The 19,644-nt window shown below is 37.4% G+C and overlaps 1 protein-coding gene across 1 annotated transcript in view; it reads right to left on the bottom strand.

The window, feature by feature from the left end:
* Window positions 1-19,644, bottom strand: part of GPR158 (G protein-coupled receptor 158) — a 424,507-nt gene that overhangs the window by 8,805 nt on the left and 396,058 nt on the right. Inside the window, exons 7-8 of the mRNA XM_002820608.5 lie at window positions 18,843-19,081; window positions 2,805-2,943 (exon numbers count right to left, since the gene is read on the bottom strand). Coding sequence (XP_002820654.2) covers window positions 2,805-2,943; window positions 18,843-19,081 — 378 coding nt within the window. The remainder of the gene's footprint in view (window positions 1-2,804; window positions 2,944-18,842; window positions 19,082-19,644) is intronic.

The following is a 19,644-nucleotide window of genomic DNA, read 5'->3' as shown; positions in this document are numbered from 1 at the left end:
ACCAACGGAAGTTCTCCCTTTTCAAAAGTAATAGAGGTCCACACAGTTGTCTGGAGGAAAATTGATCTTGCAAGTACATCATGTCTACTCAACACCAAATTTACTAGGTTCAACATGGAGCATTCAATCAGAGTGTGTGTCTATAAGAACCAAGCTCATGTTCATATGATTATTCTGGTTGGGCCAATGGGTTGCTTGGGGCTCTGTAGGAAAGATTTAAAGCAAAGTAGTAAAGCTGTTTTCAATCAGTATTTAACGTGTACTTCCTGTCACCTTGAATCAGTAGTAAAACAGTATTTTCTGAAGTGTGGATGCTGTTATCAAATGTCAAGTGAGGTTTGGGGGGATTCCATGGTCAATTAAGTTTGCAAAATGCTGGTTAAATAAAATTAAGTAGGTTTCCTTGCAGCAGGACTTCTCAGCATGCTAACTTGCATTGTGACACTCTGAAAAGGAGACTATAAAGTGCAATGTATCATAAATATACAAACACACATAAACATCTAAAAGTGATATACTAAGATGTTAAGAGTGCTTATCTTTGGGTAGCGTGATTGGGGAGTTTATTTACTTTTTTCTTTATCATTTTAGGATTTTTCTTTAACATCTATTGCCTTATTAAACTTTTTTTTTTTTTTTTTTTTTTTTTTTTTTTTTTTGAGATGGAGTCTCCCTCTGTCGCCCAGGCTGGAGTGCAATGGCGTGATCTCGGCTCACTGCAAGCTCCGCCTCCTGGGTTCACATCATTCTCCTGCCTCAGCCTCCCTAGTAGCCGGGACTACAGGCGCCTGCCACCATGTCCAGCTAATTTTTTGTATTTTTAGTAGAGACAGGGTTTCACCGTGTTAGCCAGGATTGTCTCAATCTCCTGACCTCGTGATCTGCCTGCTTTGGCCTACCAAGGTGGTGGGATTACAGGCATGAGCCACTGTGCCCGGCCTAAACTTTTAAAAGATTCACTTAAGAATAGTTTACCATGCCTACTCCTGAAACAATCTGGGCCAGTTTAGAGTTTGACATCTATTGAGAAAATAAATTTAATGATGAAAACTGAACAGAGTAAACTTTAAGGAATAAAAGGATATTTAGATATTTATTAGACCTGTAAACAGATTTAAGTACTTGGACAATTTGTTTCTAAAAAAATCTAACAGTTTATTATAAGGCTTAAAGTGGACAACCTTCTGCACTACATAAGCACATTTTGACCATACAAGATATTTAAACTCATCTCTGAGAAGCCTTCTTACTGGTTTATAACTCTTTAGTTGATTTGTTAACATTTAACTTGTAGCTGGTTGTAGAAAAGCATGTTTGTTGTATCATGAAATATGTCTGCTTGATATTCTTCAAATAAGCAAAAAAGTAGCGTTTCTTGGAAGAAACGCTTCATTTTCTGGGGAAAATGTCAAGGCTGTTCGAGCTGTGGCATCAAGAGGAGACATTCTATGGTGCTCAAGATATTGTCAACTGAGGGCATCCCCTCTTAGGTCCTGAAACTCCAGTCTGAGTAGCTGCATTTCTTCCTTTGCTTATTTATAATCTTATATTTCCATTCTTATATTTCCTTCCTCTTCTAACGACTGTCTCTCTCCTCTCTCTTGAGAGAGAGGGCAAGACAAAGCAAAGAGGCCAGTTTTCTAGATTCCTGGCCTCTTGATGGAGTCTCCAGGGTTGTCAGACCAGAGATACCTCCTTTTCTTATTTAAAAGTTTTAAAAGTGTAGGCTGCAACTGCGGCCCACTGCTGTCTGGCAATGTCTCTTTCTAACGATGTAAGATCGCGTCTTCTGACTGCTGACTAAAGTCAGAGAGGATAGGCATCCTACAAAATTCCCCCAGACCCACAACTGCCTTCTTCCACTCCCTCTCCCTCTCCCATTCTCACTGATCTCCAGAAGAGTCTGAAGGTCAAAAAAGGAACAGAAACCAAAGAAAGGGGATCCCTTCTTTCCACTGAGGCCAGAGACAAATATTCAACATTTCTAATTTTCTTAAGTGTGTCCTAACTTTCCATATCTGTCAAGCAATTGAATGACATCCTTTTGCTGCTTTTTAAATTATAGAATTCCTTCTTTTAGTTCTGCCCTGAGAGTTTCATTTCATTTTCAAATATGAATCGGGGACACATTTTCAGAAGATAAGTCATATATGTTTCATTTTGTTCACTTCACGATAAGCCACTGTCTTCCTCCTCTGTTCTCCTCTGCTAGAGAGAAACCTGGGATGATTACACAATAGAGGACCAAGCTATATATTCTTATCCCAGAAATTCATTACTAGAATGTGTGATAGTGCCAAAGCCCATTGCACATGATAATCTAGTCATCAGATTGAAGTACTTTTTGTGTTTTGAATTCCAAAGAATTCATACATATAAGTTGTCTATATGAATATTGAGATTTTGAAAATATAAACCAGCCCATTAAACATGAATGAAAATATAGATGAGTTAACTGTATCTGCTTTACAATGTATGCACATATTGCATTACATCTTCGTAATGAAAAGTGCTACATATTATAAACAATATTCCATTACATTTCCATAAGTGGTTTAAGATAATACAATAACATTGAGTTAACCTTCAAAATAGAAGAAGGCAATAAACAACACAGCAGAAGGAACTAAGAACAACAGCTTTAAAAACTATTCATTTTCCATATCTGTAAAAGAAATTAGTCAACTTATAAAATGCTGTCTTTCCTAAGTCTCTCTATTATGCATCTTATCTAATTTTGCTATTTAAACTGCAACACATCAGAAGAATAAAATAGTTATTTACTAGCTCTTCAGATCACTTGCCTAATTGTATGGAATATAGCCGAGATGATGAGCTCATTGTGAACTGCAACAGCCATATAGCGGGGCTCATGGAACGCCGATGGGACTGTCCGCACTGCATAGCAGAGATAAACACCCCACAAGAGGAATAAAAATTCAGCTGTGAAAATAACAAACCATTTTGATCAGTTTTATAGGTGAAGAAAAAATAAAATTCTACTTCTTTAGCATACATTTTGTCTATTATTAAACGTAAGTTTTTTAGAAATAGATGGGTTAGAAAGTCTTATTGACATACAAATACAAATGCCATATATTTTTAAATTTCAGCTTATGGAATATTTTTCAAAGGGTATACTTTGTTGTTATTGCATTTCATTTAAAGGTACACTTTGTTGTTGTAATAGCATTCAGAATCTTCTAATTTTTTGGTAATACCTTGCTTTTTCCTAAAACCACTGTAAACTAATTTTCCATATCCCTAACCTAAGTTTAGGTTGCTCGTGGAACACTCAGGTCACAATAAAGTTACCAAGGCAACAACAACAAAAAATTTTAGAACATGTTTATATGCAGCTTCTAGAAATTTAAATTCAAACTGCACTAAGCCCAGTACAATAAGTAAAGATACCATTGCCAGCTATGTGAGAACACGGGTTGCTAAACATTCAGTGGCATATTTTATAAATAAAACCTTGTTTTGTCACGCATGACAGAAATCATGTCTTCTGTGGGTTAAGTGTGGAAAGGTTTAGTAAAATTCACAATCACCTTGTTTGATCACTGAAGCCAGAAGAGACGAGCACAGTGTAGCAGCTAAGAATGAGGACTTCAGCACCACGTCAGACATAATTCTGACTCTGACTCTGGTTCTATCCCTAAATAACTTTGCATAATCTTAGGCAATTTACTTAACCTCTCTGGCCAATTTCTTCATTTGGAAAATTAGGATAATAAAAGTACGTATTTCATGTGATTATGTGCTAATTAAATAAAATAATGCATATAAAGCACTTAACATAATTTCTGACACATAGTAATTGTTAAATAAATGGTTTTTATTATTAAACATTTCGTTTGACTTTTTTCCCCAAACTAAATATTGCTATTTTATCTCATTTTGAGTGATAATCTATACAACCCATTTTATCTATCTTAGTGGCATGACCTTTCTGGAAGATAGTGTCTAATTAATAAGGAAGTTCTAATTTGGAGAAAACATTTCATCAAATGCATTATCTAGATGGAACTTTCTTGTAAACAGAAACATTGATGTCCACTCAAAACATGGATCATCCATCCAAACACCAAGGTGTTTTCCTTGCCAAAGTTTCAGTATATTTCAATCAGCATTTAAACGGTAGGTAGGGCCTTAATTATTTAAAATCCCTTAAAGGAACAAATGTCTCAGGAGCTACTCTAAAACCCTGATGTAGCCGGAAAACAAAAAAATTAATGTCACTCGAAACTCTCCATGAGATCTAGTGTAGGTCTGTCTTATTCAGCATGGTGGACCCTGGCCATGCTATGAATGTTTCCAGCCAAGTTTTATTGGATCGAGAAAAGGGAATCGGGTAACTCTGAGATTTTCATGTATAATTTCCTTTCCCAACTCTTGTATTTCTGTCCATGGAATTACCGTTGCCTTCTTTACCTAGGTTTGAAATCTCCACCTTTCATTTCTACATTTTTCTTCGAGTCATTTCTCAGATGTATTAATTCCTCTCAATGCCCACAATAACAATCTTTGCCTAAGCCCCTATCAGTTTACTCCTTATTTGTTGAAATTATTTTTCAAGGGCTCATCTAAACCTGACTTTGAAACTGGTCAAATTGTCCCACAGAACTGATATTTGTGGTTTCTTTGAATAAAAATAGAAATTGATCCTCCCAGTCTTACCATTTGAAAAGGTTACATTTGTCATATCTGAGATCCTTTTTCAGGAAACCAACCATCAGTCCTCCAGATAGAATCAAGGAGCTGAAACTTACCAGATCACTGCATCTGGACAATGAGACACCAGATCCCTCACCCATCATGATTGCCTAAACAACCACATGCTTCCTGTTGACCAACTTCTCTTTGTTACCCCTCCCTAATTCCTGTTTTCCACATATGGTTACATTTCTTCCCTGCTATATAAACCTCTAATTTTAGTCAGTCAGGAAGACGGAATTGAGACTGATCTCCCATCTCCTTGGCTATAGTACCTGATTAAAGCTTTCTTCCCTGGCAATATTGTTGTCTCAGGGATTGGCTTTCTGTACAGCGATCAGTAGGACCTAGACCAAAACCCTGGCATTTCAGTAAGTTTCACCTGTGTTAACACATTCTTCATAACAGTAACAGGTTCATTTTTCTGTAACTCCATTTTGATCATATCGGGACTTGTCCACATCTGTGCCACTGCATTTGGGTTAACCCAGTCACATCTCCATTAGAAGGTTCATGCCTACTGGGCCGGGCACGGTAGCTCACATCTGTAATCCCAGCACTTTGAGAGGCTGAGGCAGGTGGATCAGGCTGATCAGTAGTTCAAGACAAGCCTGGCCAACATTGGTGAAACCCTGTCTCTACTAAAAATTCAGAAAATTAGCCTGGTGTGGTGGCACTTGCCTGTGGTCCCAGCTACTCAGGAGGCTGAGGCAGGAGAATTGCTTGAAACAGGAGGTGGAGGCCTCAGTGAGCTGAGGTCATGCCACTGCACTCCAGCCTGGGTGACAGAGTGAGACTCCGCCTCAAAAAAAAAAAAAAAAATTCACGCATACCTACTTACAACCCTGGAAATAATTCCTGTCCCAAAGGAAGACCTTATGGCCTTACTTTCAACACTATCTTACTGCACAGCCTTCACGTTAGCTGCCCATGTTGCTTGACTTTATTTATTTATATTTGCTTGTGGTTTCTAGACCTTCACTTCTACTGTGGTCTCTGGCCTTCGGGTCAGCCTTCTGTGAGGCGTCAACGTGTCCTCATTCAGAAATGTTCAATGGTTCACTATTATTTCACAAATCCTGTTATCCTGGCATTCCTAGCCCTCTACAATTTGACTTCATAATATATATCTAACACGACATCTCAGTACTCCCCAGCATAAACTCTTTGAGCAGATCTAGAAGGTCTCTTTGTCCTCTGAACACTCCAAATCTTTTTATATTTTTGTTTTTTTGAGACAGGGTCTTGGTCTGTCACCCAGGCTGGAGTGTTGTGGCACGATCTTGGCACACTGCAACCTCTGCCTCCAGGGTTCAACCGATTCCTGTGCCTCAGCCATCTGAGCAGCAGAGATTACAGGCATGAGCCACCATGCCCGGCTAATTTTTGTAATTTTAGTAGAGATGGGGTTTTGGCATGTTGGCCAGGTTCGTCTCAAACTTCTGGCATCAAGCAATCCACTCACCTTGGCCTACCAAAGTGCTGGGATTACAGGCGTGAGCCACCGCTCCTGGCCCGTTCCAAATCTTGGTCTTGCTTCTGAGCTATTGATCTTGCTCACACTATTGCTCTCATTTCTATTGGGAGCTAGAATTTCAGGTGGAAAAATCGTAATCAATTTTTCAATGTCCAGTTGAAGTCCTATTTCTATCACAAAGCCTCCTGAAATGATTATAGCCTACACTGAATTTTCTTCCCTCTAGTATCTTTATAGTTTTTATGTATACAGCACAATGCAGAGAATACCACCCAACATATAACTGGAAGGAAATTGTTCATGGGGTCTTGTTAGTTGACACCCATCCCAACTAGTTAAGAACTACCGGGCAGGAACTGAGTTTTTCAGTTTTTTTCTCCCTTTGCCCACATAGGTGGTAGCAACAGTACTGGGACAATGTAGATAAGATTTAGTAAATAACTGTTAAGTCTAAATGACGTCAGTTTCATGTTTAAGTCATTAGAGATTGAGACTTTCTGTTACCTTGCCCCTCCATCTAATGTTGCAGGGCCTGTTAAAGGAAAATAAGCAAGCCATTAGCCTTTAGTTTCTATTTGCTTGCATAAGGGTTCTAGGCATACAAACAGAAACTAAAGGTAGAAGCATTCTTTGTAACTGATTAATTGTGAAGGAAGCTTCAGCCAATCATAGACAGCCAAATAGCCTATTGGTTTTGTAACCTGGGACCTCCCACTGGACAATATCCAAATAAGGCAAACACCTAGCTCTAGCCAATCAAGTAGTTTGTTTTGTTTTGTTTGTTTTTTAAATTTTGCTTCCATCTCCAGCCTATAAAAGTTCAATGCTCAGGCCGCCACAGCAAAACCCACAACCTCCCTTTGGTTTTGGTGCTTCCTGATTCATGAAATGATCTTTGCTCAGATAAACTGTTAGATTTTTATTTTGTCTCAAGTTTTTTCTTAAACAGGCTTATAAGTGATCTAAAGATCATACTGGCATCATTAACTGTGTTAATCTGAAACTGATGCACCACTGAATTTGTGGTACTGTGCTTGGCACAAAAGAATGGTGAATGCAAAAGTATTATTAAGTACCACTAGCACAAAAAAATGCTGTAGTTGAAGGATTCACATGTAGCTGCATTATGAAAACAGTATCTCCTGCTACTTACCACACAGTTTTTACATAATGTTATAGTGAAGATTCAAAAAAAGTTATCAGGTTAATTAGTGTGCTACAATGGAGAATTATATTTAAAAATATAAGACAAAATAAGATTTCTCATAATAGCTCGGTTGAACATTAAAATCATTTCATTAGCAATACCAAACAATATGCTGTAGCTGAAAAACAATTTATTATTCAAAGTACCAATTAAACTAAATGTGATATATAAAAGTTGTGCTTGGGAAAAAAATCAGTTTCATATAATTAACTTCAGACTAGCAGTGCAATTAGTAAAGAAAATATGCAGATGTTACCAAATTTGTGGTGTTATTACGTGGGAGTTGAAATACGTGTTGTGCTTCTTCTTTAGAAAATAATTTCTGGTGTTAAATAATTTTGATGAAAGGCATGAGTATAGTTACAAAAAGGACTGCATTTATATTTCGAGATCCAAATAGGGCTTTCAGAAACTGAGGTCTTTTCTTTTTAATCTGTATGGAATAACACTCAGTTTAAAAGTTAACTACCATAGCCTTTGAAAAATTAATATACTATAATGAGAGTATTTTCAAGTTATTTTTTCAAACGGCTGGGCCAAGCAAGGAAATGAAAATTAGCAGAAATTCTTTGACACTGAAGGTGCTCCAGTTCTGTGATCCTAGACCACCCACAAAAGCTGAGAGAAAAACAACTTCAAAGTGCAAATGCCACTCAAGCTGTGGTACTCTGATTTACCATGTTGCAAGGCATTTTGTATTAATAACACTTTACCCTGCTTGGCCCCATTAAAAATTATCTTTACGCAGAATAAATAAGTACATAAATGATAAAACATTTAGGTTTTATTTCTCAAGTGTCTCTTTTAATGTCCTCTTCTATTTTTCTTTATATCCTATCCACTTAAAAAATTCATGGTTAAAGTAAAAAAAAATATTTACAATTCTACCCAGGATAACTCATTTTGTTTTCTTTCTAATGACAGAGTGGGTGGCACAGAGGTTATCACTAAGTGTTAAATCAAACAACTTCAATAATTCTTGAATACCTTCAATTCCAGAATTCTAGGCTTCAGCTAGTATAAAGAAGCTTGAATATGAATAATAAGTATTTATATTATATTATACGCCCTAGATATTCTGGGTGGTTATCTGGCTCTTCTTTGGCTAAAATAAAGCCAATTATGAGTTACACTGATTAAAACAATGAGAATGTCTCTTCTGATAGAATTAAGTTACAAGTGACTTTATTAGACCATGTAGTGAACAGGTACATTTTTGAGTGTCTGTGCTGCTGGGAAGCAGGTAGTTGGTGAGCTGCTGTTATTCTGCTGGCCTTAAAGTCAGTTGATTCAGCTCCGAGATAGAGAAGCATACAGAAGACGTCGCAAGTTACAGTGCATTTCACAACTAGGACAATGGAGGCTGGGTGTGTGTTCCCTTTCCAGCTCTCTGGAAGCACGCAGCCCCAGGATGGGCGGGATGGGCTATAGGATATGTCTGCAGAGAACCTCCGTTCTCCAGCTGCACTCACCCTGTGAGCAGCAGATTGGAGCCTAGAATCCGAGTCTCTTAGTTCCTGACCAGTGCTCCCTAAATTATATTCTTGGCTGAGATTTTCTTAACCCTTGGAAATATTTTTATCTTACTGAAGAAAACAAATATTTTTCCAGGCAGCAATTGTTTGTATTTAGAACAGCTGATACGTTAATTAGAATTGAATAGCCTGTGGTGATTAAAGGAGCTCTCCTCAGAAGTACTTTTGTCCCCTCAATCTGATTTCATACCTGACATCTGTTGAATGGACCGGGCACTGTGCTAAATGTATTTTGTACATTATCTACCTTTGTGAAGATTTTATTGTAGAACTTGTAAGTCCTTTAAAAAGGCAGGAGTAACAATTTTGAATGCTGAAATGTCAAGCTTGGGTCAGAGATACTGTTGGGAATAATGGGGAGTAACACAGTCAATCATACCAACGGTATGAAGTCACATAGTGACTTGATTACTCTATTCTCTTACCACTCCCTAGGAGCTGCAGGCTCTCTGAGGCCAGAACTTTTGGAGTGACCATACATTTACAGGCTGGCTTTTCTTCATTGCTTCTGTTCACACTTCACTAGAATGGGGACTAAGATTTTTTTTCCTTATTTTCCATTGCATCTTAAGTAAAAAGGGTAGGGAGAGTATACTGTTCTCTCTCTGGCATATACATTTAAGTTTTTAGTTTCACATGGGGTGACAGAACTCTGGCAAAACTCAGCTACCTCAGAGCTTATGGATACACATTAAAGAGTGGGGACATGATGAGCTCACAAAGGCAGACTCAGATGGAAGTCCTCTCAGAGCACAGGGTCCAGGTCAGAGGAGCAGGCTATGTCTTCCATTTCATCTCTGTCTGATATGGTTTGGCTGTGTCCCCACCCAAATCTCATCTTCAATTGTAGCTCCCATAATTCCCATGTGTTGTGGGAGAGACCCCCCACCCCACCGTGGGAGATAACTGAATCATGAGGGTGGTTTCCCCCATACTATTCTTGGGGTAAGTCTCAGGAGATCTGATGGTTTTATAAAGGGAAACCCCTTTCACTTGGTTCTCATTCTCTCTTTGTGTGCCACCATTTAAGACGTGCCTTTCACCTTCCACCATGATTGTGAGGCCTCCCCAGCCACGTGGAAGTGTGAGTCCATTAAACTTTTTTTTTTTTTTTAAATAAATTACCCAGTCTAAGGTATGTCTTTATCAGCAGTGTGAAAATGAACGAATACACTGTCCTTTGCATGGGTATTGTTTGGGGAGGGAGCTGGATATGGGATCACTTGCTACTATTATCAAAGTGTCTGATTTTTGATCTTTTATGAAAGCCTGGTAGCTTTGACTAGTGATCTGCCTTTCCTCGGGCTGCATCACTAGAAATTCACACATACTATTTGAAGTGATAGCCGGTAGGCTACCATGAAGACTGCTGTGGGGGGTTATTTATTTATTTATTATTTACATTCTGCTTTTGTGGAAAACTGTTTTACTTCTTTGAGGCACAGTTATTTGAACTATGCTAAAGGGCAAAGAGAAAGTAAAGCACTTTTCAGAAGAGGTGGTATATAAATAAGAACTCCCAGTTCCATCATTCCGAAGACACTCAAGCAAGTGCTTTGAGAAGCATGTGTAGTTTCTAGTGATGTAGCCCTAAGCCAAGACAATGTGGTCAGGCTTTTATCCTTTGATTGAAAATTAAAAATACATGTTTAAGGTCACACATGGTGGCTCATGCCTGTAATCCCAGTAGCTTGGGAGGGAGGATTGTTTGAGGCCAGGAGTTTGAGACCAGCCTGGTCAACACAGCAAGTCTGTCTCTAATAAAAATAATGTTTTAAAAATTAGCTGGGCATATGGTGGTGCACCTGTAGTCCCAACTACTTGGGAGGGTGAGGCAGAGGAATAGCTTGAGTCCAGGAGTTCGAAGCTGCAGCAAGCTATGATCACACAACTGCACTCCAGCCGGGGTGACAGAGGGAGACCATGACTCAAAAATTTTTTTTTAAATAAAAATGTATGTTTAAAATAGTAACAAGTAATGCAGTGTGCATTAAGGCATATGACATATTGGAATAAAAGAAAATGTATGTAATGAATCTAAATAACGTTAATCTGTCAGATGAAGAGAAAGTCTAATCTATTTTCTGTAACATTCATTAAATGGCACTTATATCACATTTCACCTGTCATAATAAAGCCTAATCTTCTAGGGTAATTAAGTATTTAAATCCTTAAGAACAATTGCTATTTTAGAATTTCCTTATATAACTCAGAGAGAGAGATGCTGTATTTTTCTCGGTTCTTTCTAAACATTGGCATATGACTAATTAAATTACTGAACACACTGCCTGTTTTTTTTTGTGTGTTAAAAATATTGTACCAGGAAAGAGAAGAACAAAGGAGAAAAGCATGTCGATAAAGAAGAATAAAGACTGTATTTTCTATAGTGGCAATATTTTATATTATGTGAAATCCATGGAAACTAATACTTTTGAACAGTGGAGTAATCAATGCTGAAATTCACTAAAAGCACAAATATTTAAAAATTTCCAAATGGAATTAGACTCAAGCCTATCATACCTGTTTAATTATTGCTTGTATTTTCATTTACATCTTTCTTTTCAATGTGGTGAATAAAATATATAAGAAGCGATGTCAAGCTCTGAGTTTCCAGAACCATGAGACTCCTCATGTATCAGTGGACTTTCACAACTATGAAGAGGTGGAGGGTAGGGGGAGAGAACTTAATTTATAACAGGATTCCTATCAGGGAACAGTTATTAGATCATATAAATGCTGTTAAGAAGAGTTAGGCTATATCAGTGATACAGAAAGAAAGAATTACAGGAGATGATAGAGGATGAATAGAAGCCTAGATAGGGCTTTTTGGAAATATTGTGCCAGGAGGGCAGTAAAATAGATTTATTCTCAATTACATAACTTTTTATAACATTCTATCATCAACTAACTTCTGGAAGAAACTGTGGAAACAGCTCAGCGCTTGCCTGGGTCAATATTAAAGTCTGATGTGCAGATTTAACCATGGAAGGGAAGTTCTAAATGTCCTCGATGCTACCATTTATTAGCTACTTTTTTGCGGTCTTGTTGTTTCTTGCAGGTAAGGTAAGAATCTGCCCACTTGTTCTAGCTTATCTTGGTCACTGGTTCTGCTCCAGTATCTTCAATGTATGCTCTAAATGTGTAATCACAAATTGAGTGCTATCCAACTACATATGTCAACAGATGAACTCCATTACATCACTACCTTTGTTATAAAATAAATGTATTTTAAATTTGGGTGCCCCATACTGGAGGACTTGCCTGCCTGGGATACCTAAATCTAGGTGTCAAGATCTGGTCTACTTGACTCTAGGGGTGAAATTGTAACAGTTAATTCAGGCATGAGAAGTCAATTCTACTTATTTGTCAGTTTGTATTATCCAGTTAGAAAACTCATAGAGGAATAAAGTTTTGACTTTTTAATATGACAAGTTTAACGTTATTGCAAAAAATCCTGAACATGGACAATTGACTGCCAATTTACCAACCAGGATAGGAGGATTTAGGAAAAAAAAAAAAAATCTGACAGTTGTACTACCAACAGTTTCCAAAATGAGTATGACATGATACATTGATTTGTTTTCTTCATTAATTTAGGAGAATGTTTCCCAGTCTCAACCCCTTTAATCTTTACTTTGTTATTATTGTTATTATTTTTTTTTTTTGAGACGGAGTCTCGCTCTGTCGCCCAGGCTGGAGTGCAGTGGCGTGATCTTGGCTCACTGCAAACTCCGCCTCCCAGGTTCACGCCATTCTCCTACCTCAGCCTCCTGAGTAGCTGGGATTACAGGCGCCCGCCACCATGCCTAGCTAATGTTTTTTTGTATTTTTATTAGAGATGGGGTTTCACTGTGTTAGCCAGGATGGTCTCGATCTCCTGACCTCGTGATCTGCCTGCCTCGGCCTCCCAAAGTGCTGGGATTACAGGCATGAGCCACCGTGCCCGGCCAACCCCTTTATTCTTTAGATAGCTCTAGGACAATAGTGAAATAATCAAAATGTTCATTAAATCTATTTTATTCTGCTTCAATATTTGTAATTACACTATGTAATCTTTAAGTTATAGTTTTCCTTTGCCATGCAAATTTGTACCAATCTGTTATGACTGTTGGAGAAGTCAAAGGTAGAGTTTCATAAAATGGCCAGCAATTATCCATTAGTTTCTATAACTTGCTCCAAAATACCTCCCCCCAAATTTGAACTTATACATTTACCATGAAAATGAAGCTGGGGACAAGTGTATGACTTCCACAGTCTTTAGCTTTAACATGTTTCCTCATACTGGTCTAAGTCTGACAATAGAAAATATCACAAGATAAAGACAGCTGACTGCTTTGTTCTTTCAACAAATATTTTTCAAGATCCTACACCTGGCAGGTTCTCTGTCTGTGTCAGGGATAAGTGTGAACAACGTAGGCCATGTTGCTGAGGAGCACGTAGCTACAAGAGGGAGGAGCAGATGGAACGATTCTTTTGTCTTCAGTGAGCTACAGAAAATATATTTAAATGTACTCAGAAAAGTTCAGGGTACTGAGTCATATAATGATGAGTAGTGTAAGTACTACAGTATGTATTGTTATTATAGATGTACATGATTCTCAAAAAGGTATGGCAGTTTAAATGTTTATAGGAATTATAATCTGATCTAGAAATGTCTTGGAACATCCAAATTTTAAAACTCTCTTTCCACCAAATGAAAAAGTCATTTGTTAAGAAAAACTGACTACTCTTCCTGAAAAGCACTTCTCACATTGTCCAATGTCCATGTAGCAATGTCTTTATCCTTATTTTTTCCATTAAATCTTATCTCATTTTTTTATACAGGACAAATTGATTGAAAATTATAAATGGACATAAATGACAATGTGATTCTGAAAACTGTTTTCCCCCTTCTATGTTTTAAAATCATTTCTTCAAAGAAGAAACTGTGGCTCTTGTAGGTTCTGAGATTTTTCCAACCTATTTTCTATACGTGTTTTCTCTTTTGAAACACTTGTGGTAGGAAAATTATCTGAGCAGTTTTGGAGCAGCCCTGTGCAATGAGCAAAAATAGAATGAACCCGGTCTTTGAATGTATGACCCGTATTTCTAGCCAGAGCTCTACTTCAGTGGAAAAACTAGTATTTCACTCTCTCAAATGATTTCTTATTTTGAAAAAGGGATTGTTTTTGACGGGTAAAGCTGATCCCAGAACGCAAATGTACCAATGTATTTAACCATCACTTTTTCTTTTTTTTCTGAACGAACTCTTGACACTAATGTAAGTGCACACAGCTTCTTGAGAAAGTTTTCCCACCACCCTCACGGTTAAGCCTATTTCCTCCCTCTCTACAGTCCCTTCCTACATGGGAACATTTCCGCTTAGGATCCAGGAAATAATTTAGTGTTCAGTACAGGTTTTCTAGCTGACTGAAGATACATGGATTTATTTTTGATTAACAGTCTGAGTATCAAAAACATGTTACTTATAGAGCTCTATAAAGAGACTGTAAAAAGGCACACACTACACGTTAGAAACCATTAAATTAAGAGAGTTTAAATATTGATGCTGCATGCTGAAACAGAAATAAATGAAAACTTTTATTAGGATAGTGTGAAAAATAATTACAACAACCACATGTCTCAGATTTCTTAAGACAGCCCTAATTCCAAATATTATTTTTAAAAATTATGTGCCCTGACTTTTATTTATTTATTTATTTATTTATTTATTTTTATTTTTGAGAAGTGTCACTATAGGATGAACACACTATGGGAACTAACGTGTTACAGTAGTTTATAGGACTTTAAAACAATGACTGAGATGACAAAAACACCACCCAAAATTTAACTTCCTCTTACTTCTTGGTCCCTGCACTCTCATCACGAGTCTTGATTTTCTAAGAGACCCTAATGTTATTGCCTAACACCTTTAGGGGTATTTGTTTAATTTCTTCCTCTTAAGTTTTGATACTTCTATCTCATTCCTGAAGCCATGACCTAGATCCTACCACTATAATCAATCTCTTCTCTTAGCTTCTCGGTACATCTTTAACTGAGACCTGGTTGTTGCCTAAGGAACTGCATGCCCTGCAGCCATCTCAAGCTATGAATCTTCATTTTCTATTGCACTATCTATCTCAGGGTCGTCATTACTCTCTATGTCCTCTTTCCCAGTATTATTCAAAATTAATGTCTTTTAAAAATGCCCATTTTCTTTTCATAGTTCCATTACTGCAAGTGGAAAAATCTGCTGCCTGGTAAGTTTTCTCTCTGGAGGACAGCAGAATTTAGGTGGAGGACAGCAAAATTTAGGAGGATTAAAGTACAATGAAAACAGTCTATGTTACTAAAGAGCTATTGTAGAGAGAGTAAATGAGCTAGGAATGGGTTGTGATCAGAATGGAGTTCTTCATAATTCAGGAATGACAAACCAAATTCCGTACGTCCTCATTTATAAGTGGGAGGTGAGCTATGGGCATACAAAAGCATACAGAGTGGTATAATGGACACTGGAGACTCAGAAGGGGTTAGGGGGTAAGGGATAAAATACTACAGACTGGGTACAATGTACACTACCTTGGGTGACAGGTGCAATAAAATTTCAGACTTCACCAGTATACAATTCATCCATGTAACCAAAACCACCTGTACCCCAAAAGCTACTGGAAGAAAAAAGAATTCTTCAATGTCTTCAATGAGTGATTTTTGGAGGTAGGGGAGTTTTAGATAACAGAAAGTTCATATAAAGTGAGAGTGGCCACTGGAGAAAAGCTACTGGAAAAAAAACAGAATTCTTCAATGTCTTCAATGAGTGATTTTGGAGGTAGGGGAGTTTTAGATAACAGAAAGTTCATATAAAGTGAGAGTGGCCACTGGAGATGAGGGGGCCAAAATGTTAGATGAGTCTGGCACAGGTTGTGGTGTTACCTTAGATAATATGGAGAAAAGATAATAAATGTGGATATGGGAAGATTTATAGATATGAACGCAGGAATTTGAAGACATTTCTATTGTATGGCTCCTGTTTATTTTTTTTCAAGTAGAAGTCATCTAAGAGAAAACAAACATGGAGAGTTTGGAGGTATGAAAAGAGGATTTGAAATAATAATTGAAAACAATGTTCTAGTGTTTGATCGGGGAACAGTAAGAGTGAATGGAATGGCCAGGGCACTATTGAGATTAGTTATCTTTATGTTTTCTCAGAAGTTCATCTGACTCCCTCCACGGAGTCAGTAGTTCTGTACTTTAGAGTAATATGAGAATCACCTGGAACACTTATGAAACAGATTGCTGGGCTCCACTATCCGGGAGTGTCTGATTGAGGAAGTCAGAGTGAGCTCTAAGAATCTGCATTTCTAACAAGTCCCCAGGTGATGCAGCTGCTGCGGGTTCTGGGACCACATTTTGAGAGCTGCTCTTTCTCCCTTCTAATGATTCCAACTCCCAAACCCCTGAATTTGGTGAGTTTGGTACATTTCACTTAAACAAAATAATACATCCTTATAGTCATCTTGATTGAATTTACCGATTCATTATATCACTTTTCTGCTTCTCTAAATTCCTCTAAGACATTTTCAATAAACTTAACCATACAGTATTATTAACAGTATATTCAATAAACTCACAATATACTCAACCATCTAGCATTACTCACAATGTATTCCATCATGATCTTATTTTCTAGGTAGGCATTTCCTCCATGTTTCATACAATTTCCGCCCACTTCCATCCTTCACTATTTTTTTTTTTTTTTTGAGATGGAGTCTCGCTCTGTTGCCCAGACTGTAGTGCAGTGGCGTGATCTCAGCTCACTGCAATCTCCACCTCCCAGGTTCAAGCAATTCTCATGCCTCAGCCTCTTGAGTAGCTGGGATTACAGGTGCGAGCCACTGCCCCTGGCCCATCCTTCACTATTTTTTTTTTTTTTCTTTGAGACAAAGTCTCACTCTGTCTCCCAGGCTGGAGTGCAGTGGCATGATCTCGGCTTACTGCAACCTCCGCCTCTTGGGTTCAAGTGATTCTTCTGCCTCAGCCACCCAATTAGCTGGGATTATAGGAATGTACCACCATGTCTAGCTAAGTTTTGTATTTTTAGTAGAGATGGTGTTTCACCATGTTGGTCAGGCTGGTCTCAAACTCCTGACCTTGTGATCCACCCACCTCGGCCTCCCAAAGTGCTGGGATTACAGGCATGAGTCACCACACCCAGACCTTCACTGTTCTTATAAAATGAATGTTCTTTACACCTCTTTACAGTAATATAAATATTACCCATGGTTAAAGAACTTGTCTTTTATAAAAGGTTCCTGAGTCCTGGTCCAAACTGCTTATCCTTTTACTAAACTACTATTGTACCAAGAATCTTCACCACCTAACTTTGCTTTTTAATAATTTTTAATAATTCTCATGCATCTATGTGAATCAATAATAAGCTATCTAACGAAAGGAATAATGACTTTATACAGGTTACTATCAATTATATATTTCTACATAGAAGTCACAAATATCCTCTTTGGAGTGCAAAATAACTTTTTTAAAGGTCTCAAATGCATCTCAATTCCAATGCATAAAATAATTCTTGGTAAATAGGCCATGCTATGTGCTTGTTTGTGTCATCATGTATTTTGAGGTTTTTTTTTTTTTTTTTTTGCAAAACAGAAAAATAAAAACTAGTGGCCTTTGCTTCACAAGAATACAAGGAAATGATTTTTCCTATTTGGTTAACTTGCATTGAGAGCATAAAATAATGTTAGGGTGAGTCGAAATTTTTTATCTATACAATTTAATTTTCATATCCAGACTAAAGTCAAGATCAGAATTGCTTCCTACCTTAGTGCCATGATTTATCTTCTGATAGTTATATTACCCAAAATATAATAACCTTTATATTATAATCATTCCCTTTACATACCCATATTGCTTCACTATTACAGATATCAGGTTTATAAGGCTCCTAAAATATCTTGCCCAGAAAACTATTCCTCCATTTGAACTCTAAACTAAATACACATTTTATTAGCTTCCAGCAAAAGACTATTTAGCCAACAATTGCAAAATATGAGGGAGACAAAAAATGGGAATCAAACTCATGTTTCTATTTTTTACATCTGCCAAATACAATTAAGGTTTGTCCTGTGGCTTACTGAGGGGAACAACAATAAAATATCCCTTTTTTTTGTATGTTTAGGGATTTAGTTTAAAATAGACTAATATGAGCAACAGAAAAATTCCTATGTATTTTCCTCCTCCTTTTTTCAAAACACTAGGCTGCCAGAAAAATAATCCATGTTTTGGGCCCAAGCCATGATGAAGCTCTTCAAAATTCTCCAGGTTCTCAGCCACATAGCACTTACTATGTTCATGGAACATGGCTTAGTCTTTGTGTAATTCTAAACCTCCAGAGAATTATAAATAAGTTATCTTTTGAGGTCAGCAAAGGAAAGATAGATTAATCAGAAATTCTGCAGAGACAATATTTTTACAAAGAGTGCCCTACATATCAAGTCTGATATATTATAGGGCCAACATTTTATTTAAAAAACCAGCATGCTTCCTTTTTTTCTCCCAAGTAAGGAAATAAATTAAGAGAATAGCTAATATTAATCAAATGGGGACCAATTGATAAGAATGAAAAAAGTAAGCTCTTTATACACAGAAGTTGCCATTATTCATTTCTCCTTTCTGATTTATTTGATTACATTTTATAAACAAAGCTATATATCTTTGAAAAAACAATAGAAACTTCCAGAAAAAGTTTGCATTTCACATGCCATTACTGCCATTTTCATGTTATTTTACCAGAAATACATTAGGTGAGATTAGTTTAGGCTTTACTAAAGAGTCTGGCAAGACTTTTAAAGAAGTCAGTTTTAATGCTACTGAAAAATGGTAAGACCATCACACGAAACAAGTGACCACATACCAACTGCTGTCATGTAGTCCCAGCGGTCAATGAGGCACATATTGAAGATGAGGTGATCGGATGTTTGCCCCTGGCCAATAAGTGAAATCTGTTTCTCCAAATTCTGGCACACAGAAGAAGTCCAGCCAATGAGAAACCAAAACACTACCAAGAGTATTACTGCCAGCATCCTCATGACCCGTCCGCCAGTCATATATGGAATTCGTTGAGCCGTTCGTGAAAGAAACACCTTCAAAACCCTAGAAAAGCAAAAGTTCAAATGTGAAAGCAAACCTAACATTCAGAAAGTATAACTCTAAAATAACTTATTTTTCTAGGTAAAATGTAAACCCACCAAAATCCAGCTAGTCAGAGTTTGCTTTGTTTTGTATTTGTTTTTGTTTTAGAGACAGGGTCTCGCTATGTTGCCCATGCTGGAGTGCAGTGGCTATTCGCAAGCACAATCATAGCGTACTGCATCCTTGAACTCCTAGCTCAAGCATTCCTCTCGCCTCAGCCTTCCGAGTAGCTGAGACTCCAGGCACGTACCACTGTGCCTGGCTTATGCAGAGTTTTAACATGAGAAAGTCTAGAAACACTATTGTTCATATTTTTATTTAATTTTATCTTAGTTTATCTTCCAGTAGTAAAACACTTATCTTATGTTAGAGTCCATTAAGTCAATAGGTTCATATACAATGGGATGTCTTTGAGCGTGTCTTAATATTTCAAGGAAAATTCTCAGGACTTTAGAAAGATCCGTAGGCAAACATTGCTCAAACAAGGTTTCTGGGGGATCAAAAAATAGTCCTGAAAGTAAGTG

The sequence above is a fragment of the Pongo abelii genome, chromosome 8, assembly GCF_028885655.2.
Source record: "Pongo abelii isolate AG06213 chromosome 8, NHGRI_mPonAbe1-v2.0_pri, whole genome shotgun sequence".
NCBI classification, from domain to species: domain Eukaryota; kingdom Metazoa; phylum Chordata; class Mammalia; order Primates; family Hominidae; genus Pongo; species Pongo abelii.
The sequence above is the reverse complement of the archived record's forward strand: the minus strand, read 5'-3'. Positions and strand labels throughout refer to the sequence as shown.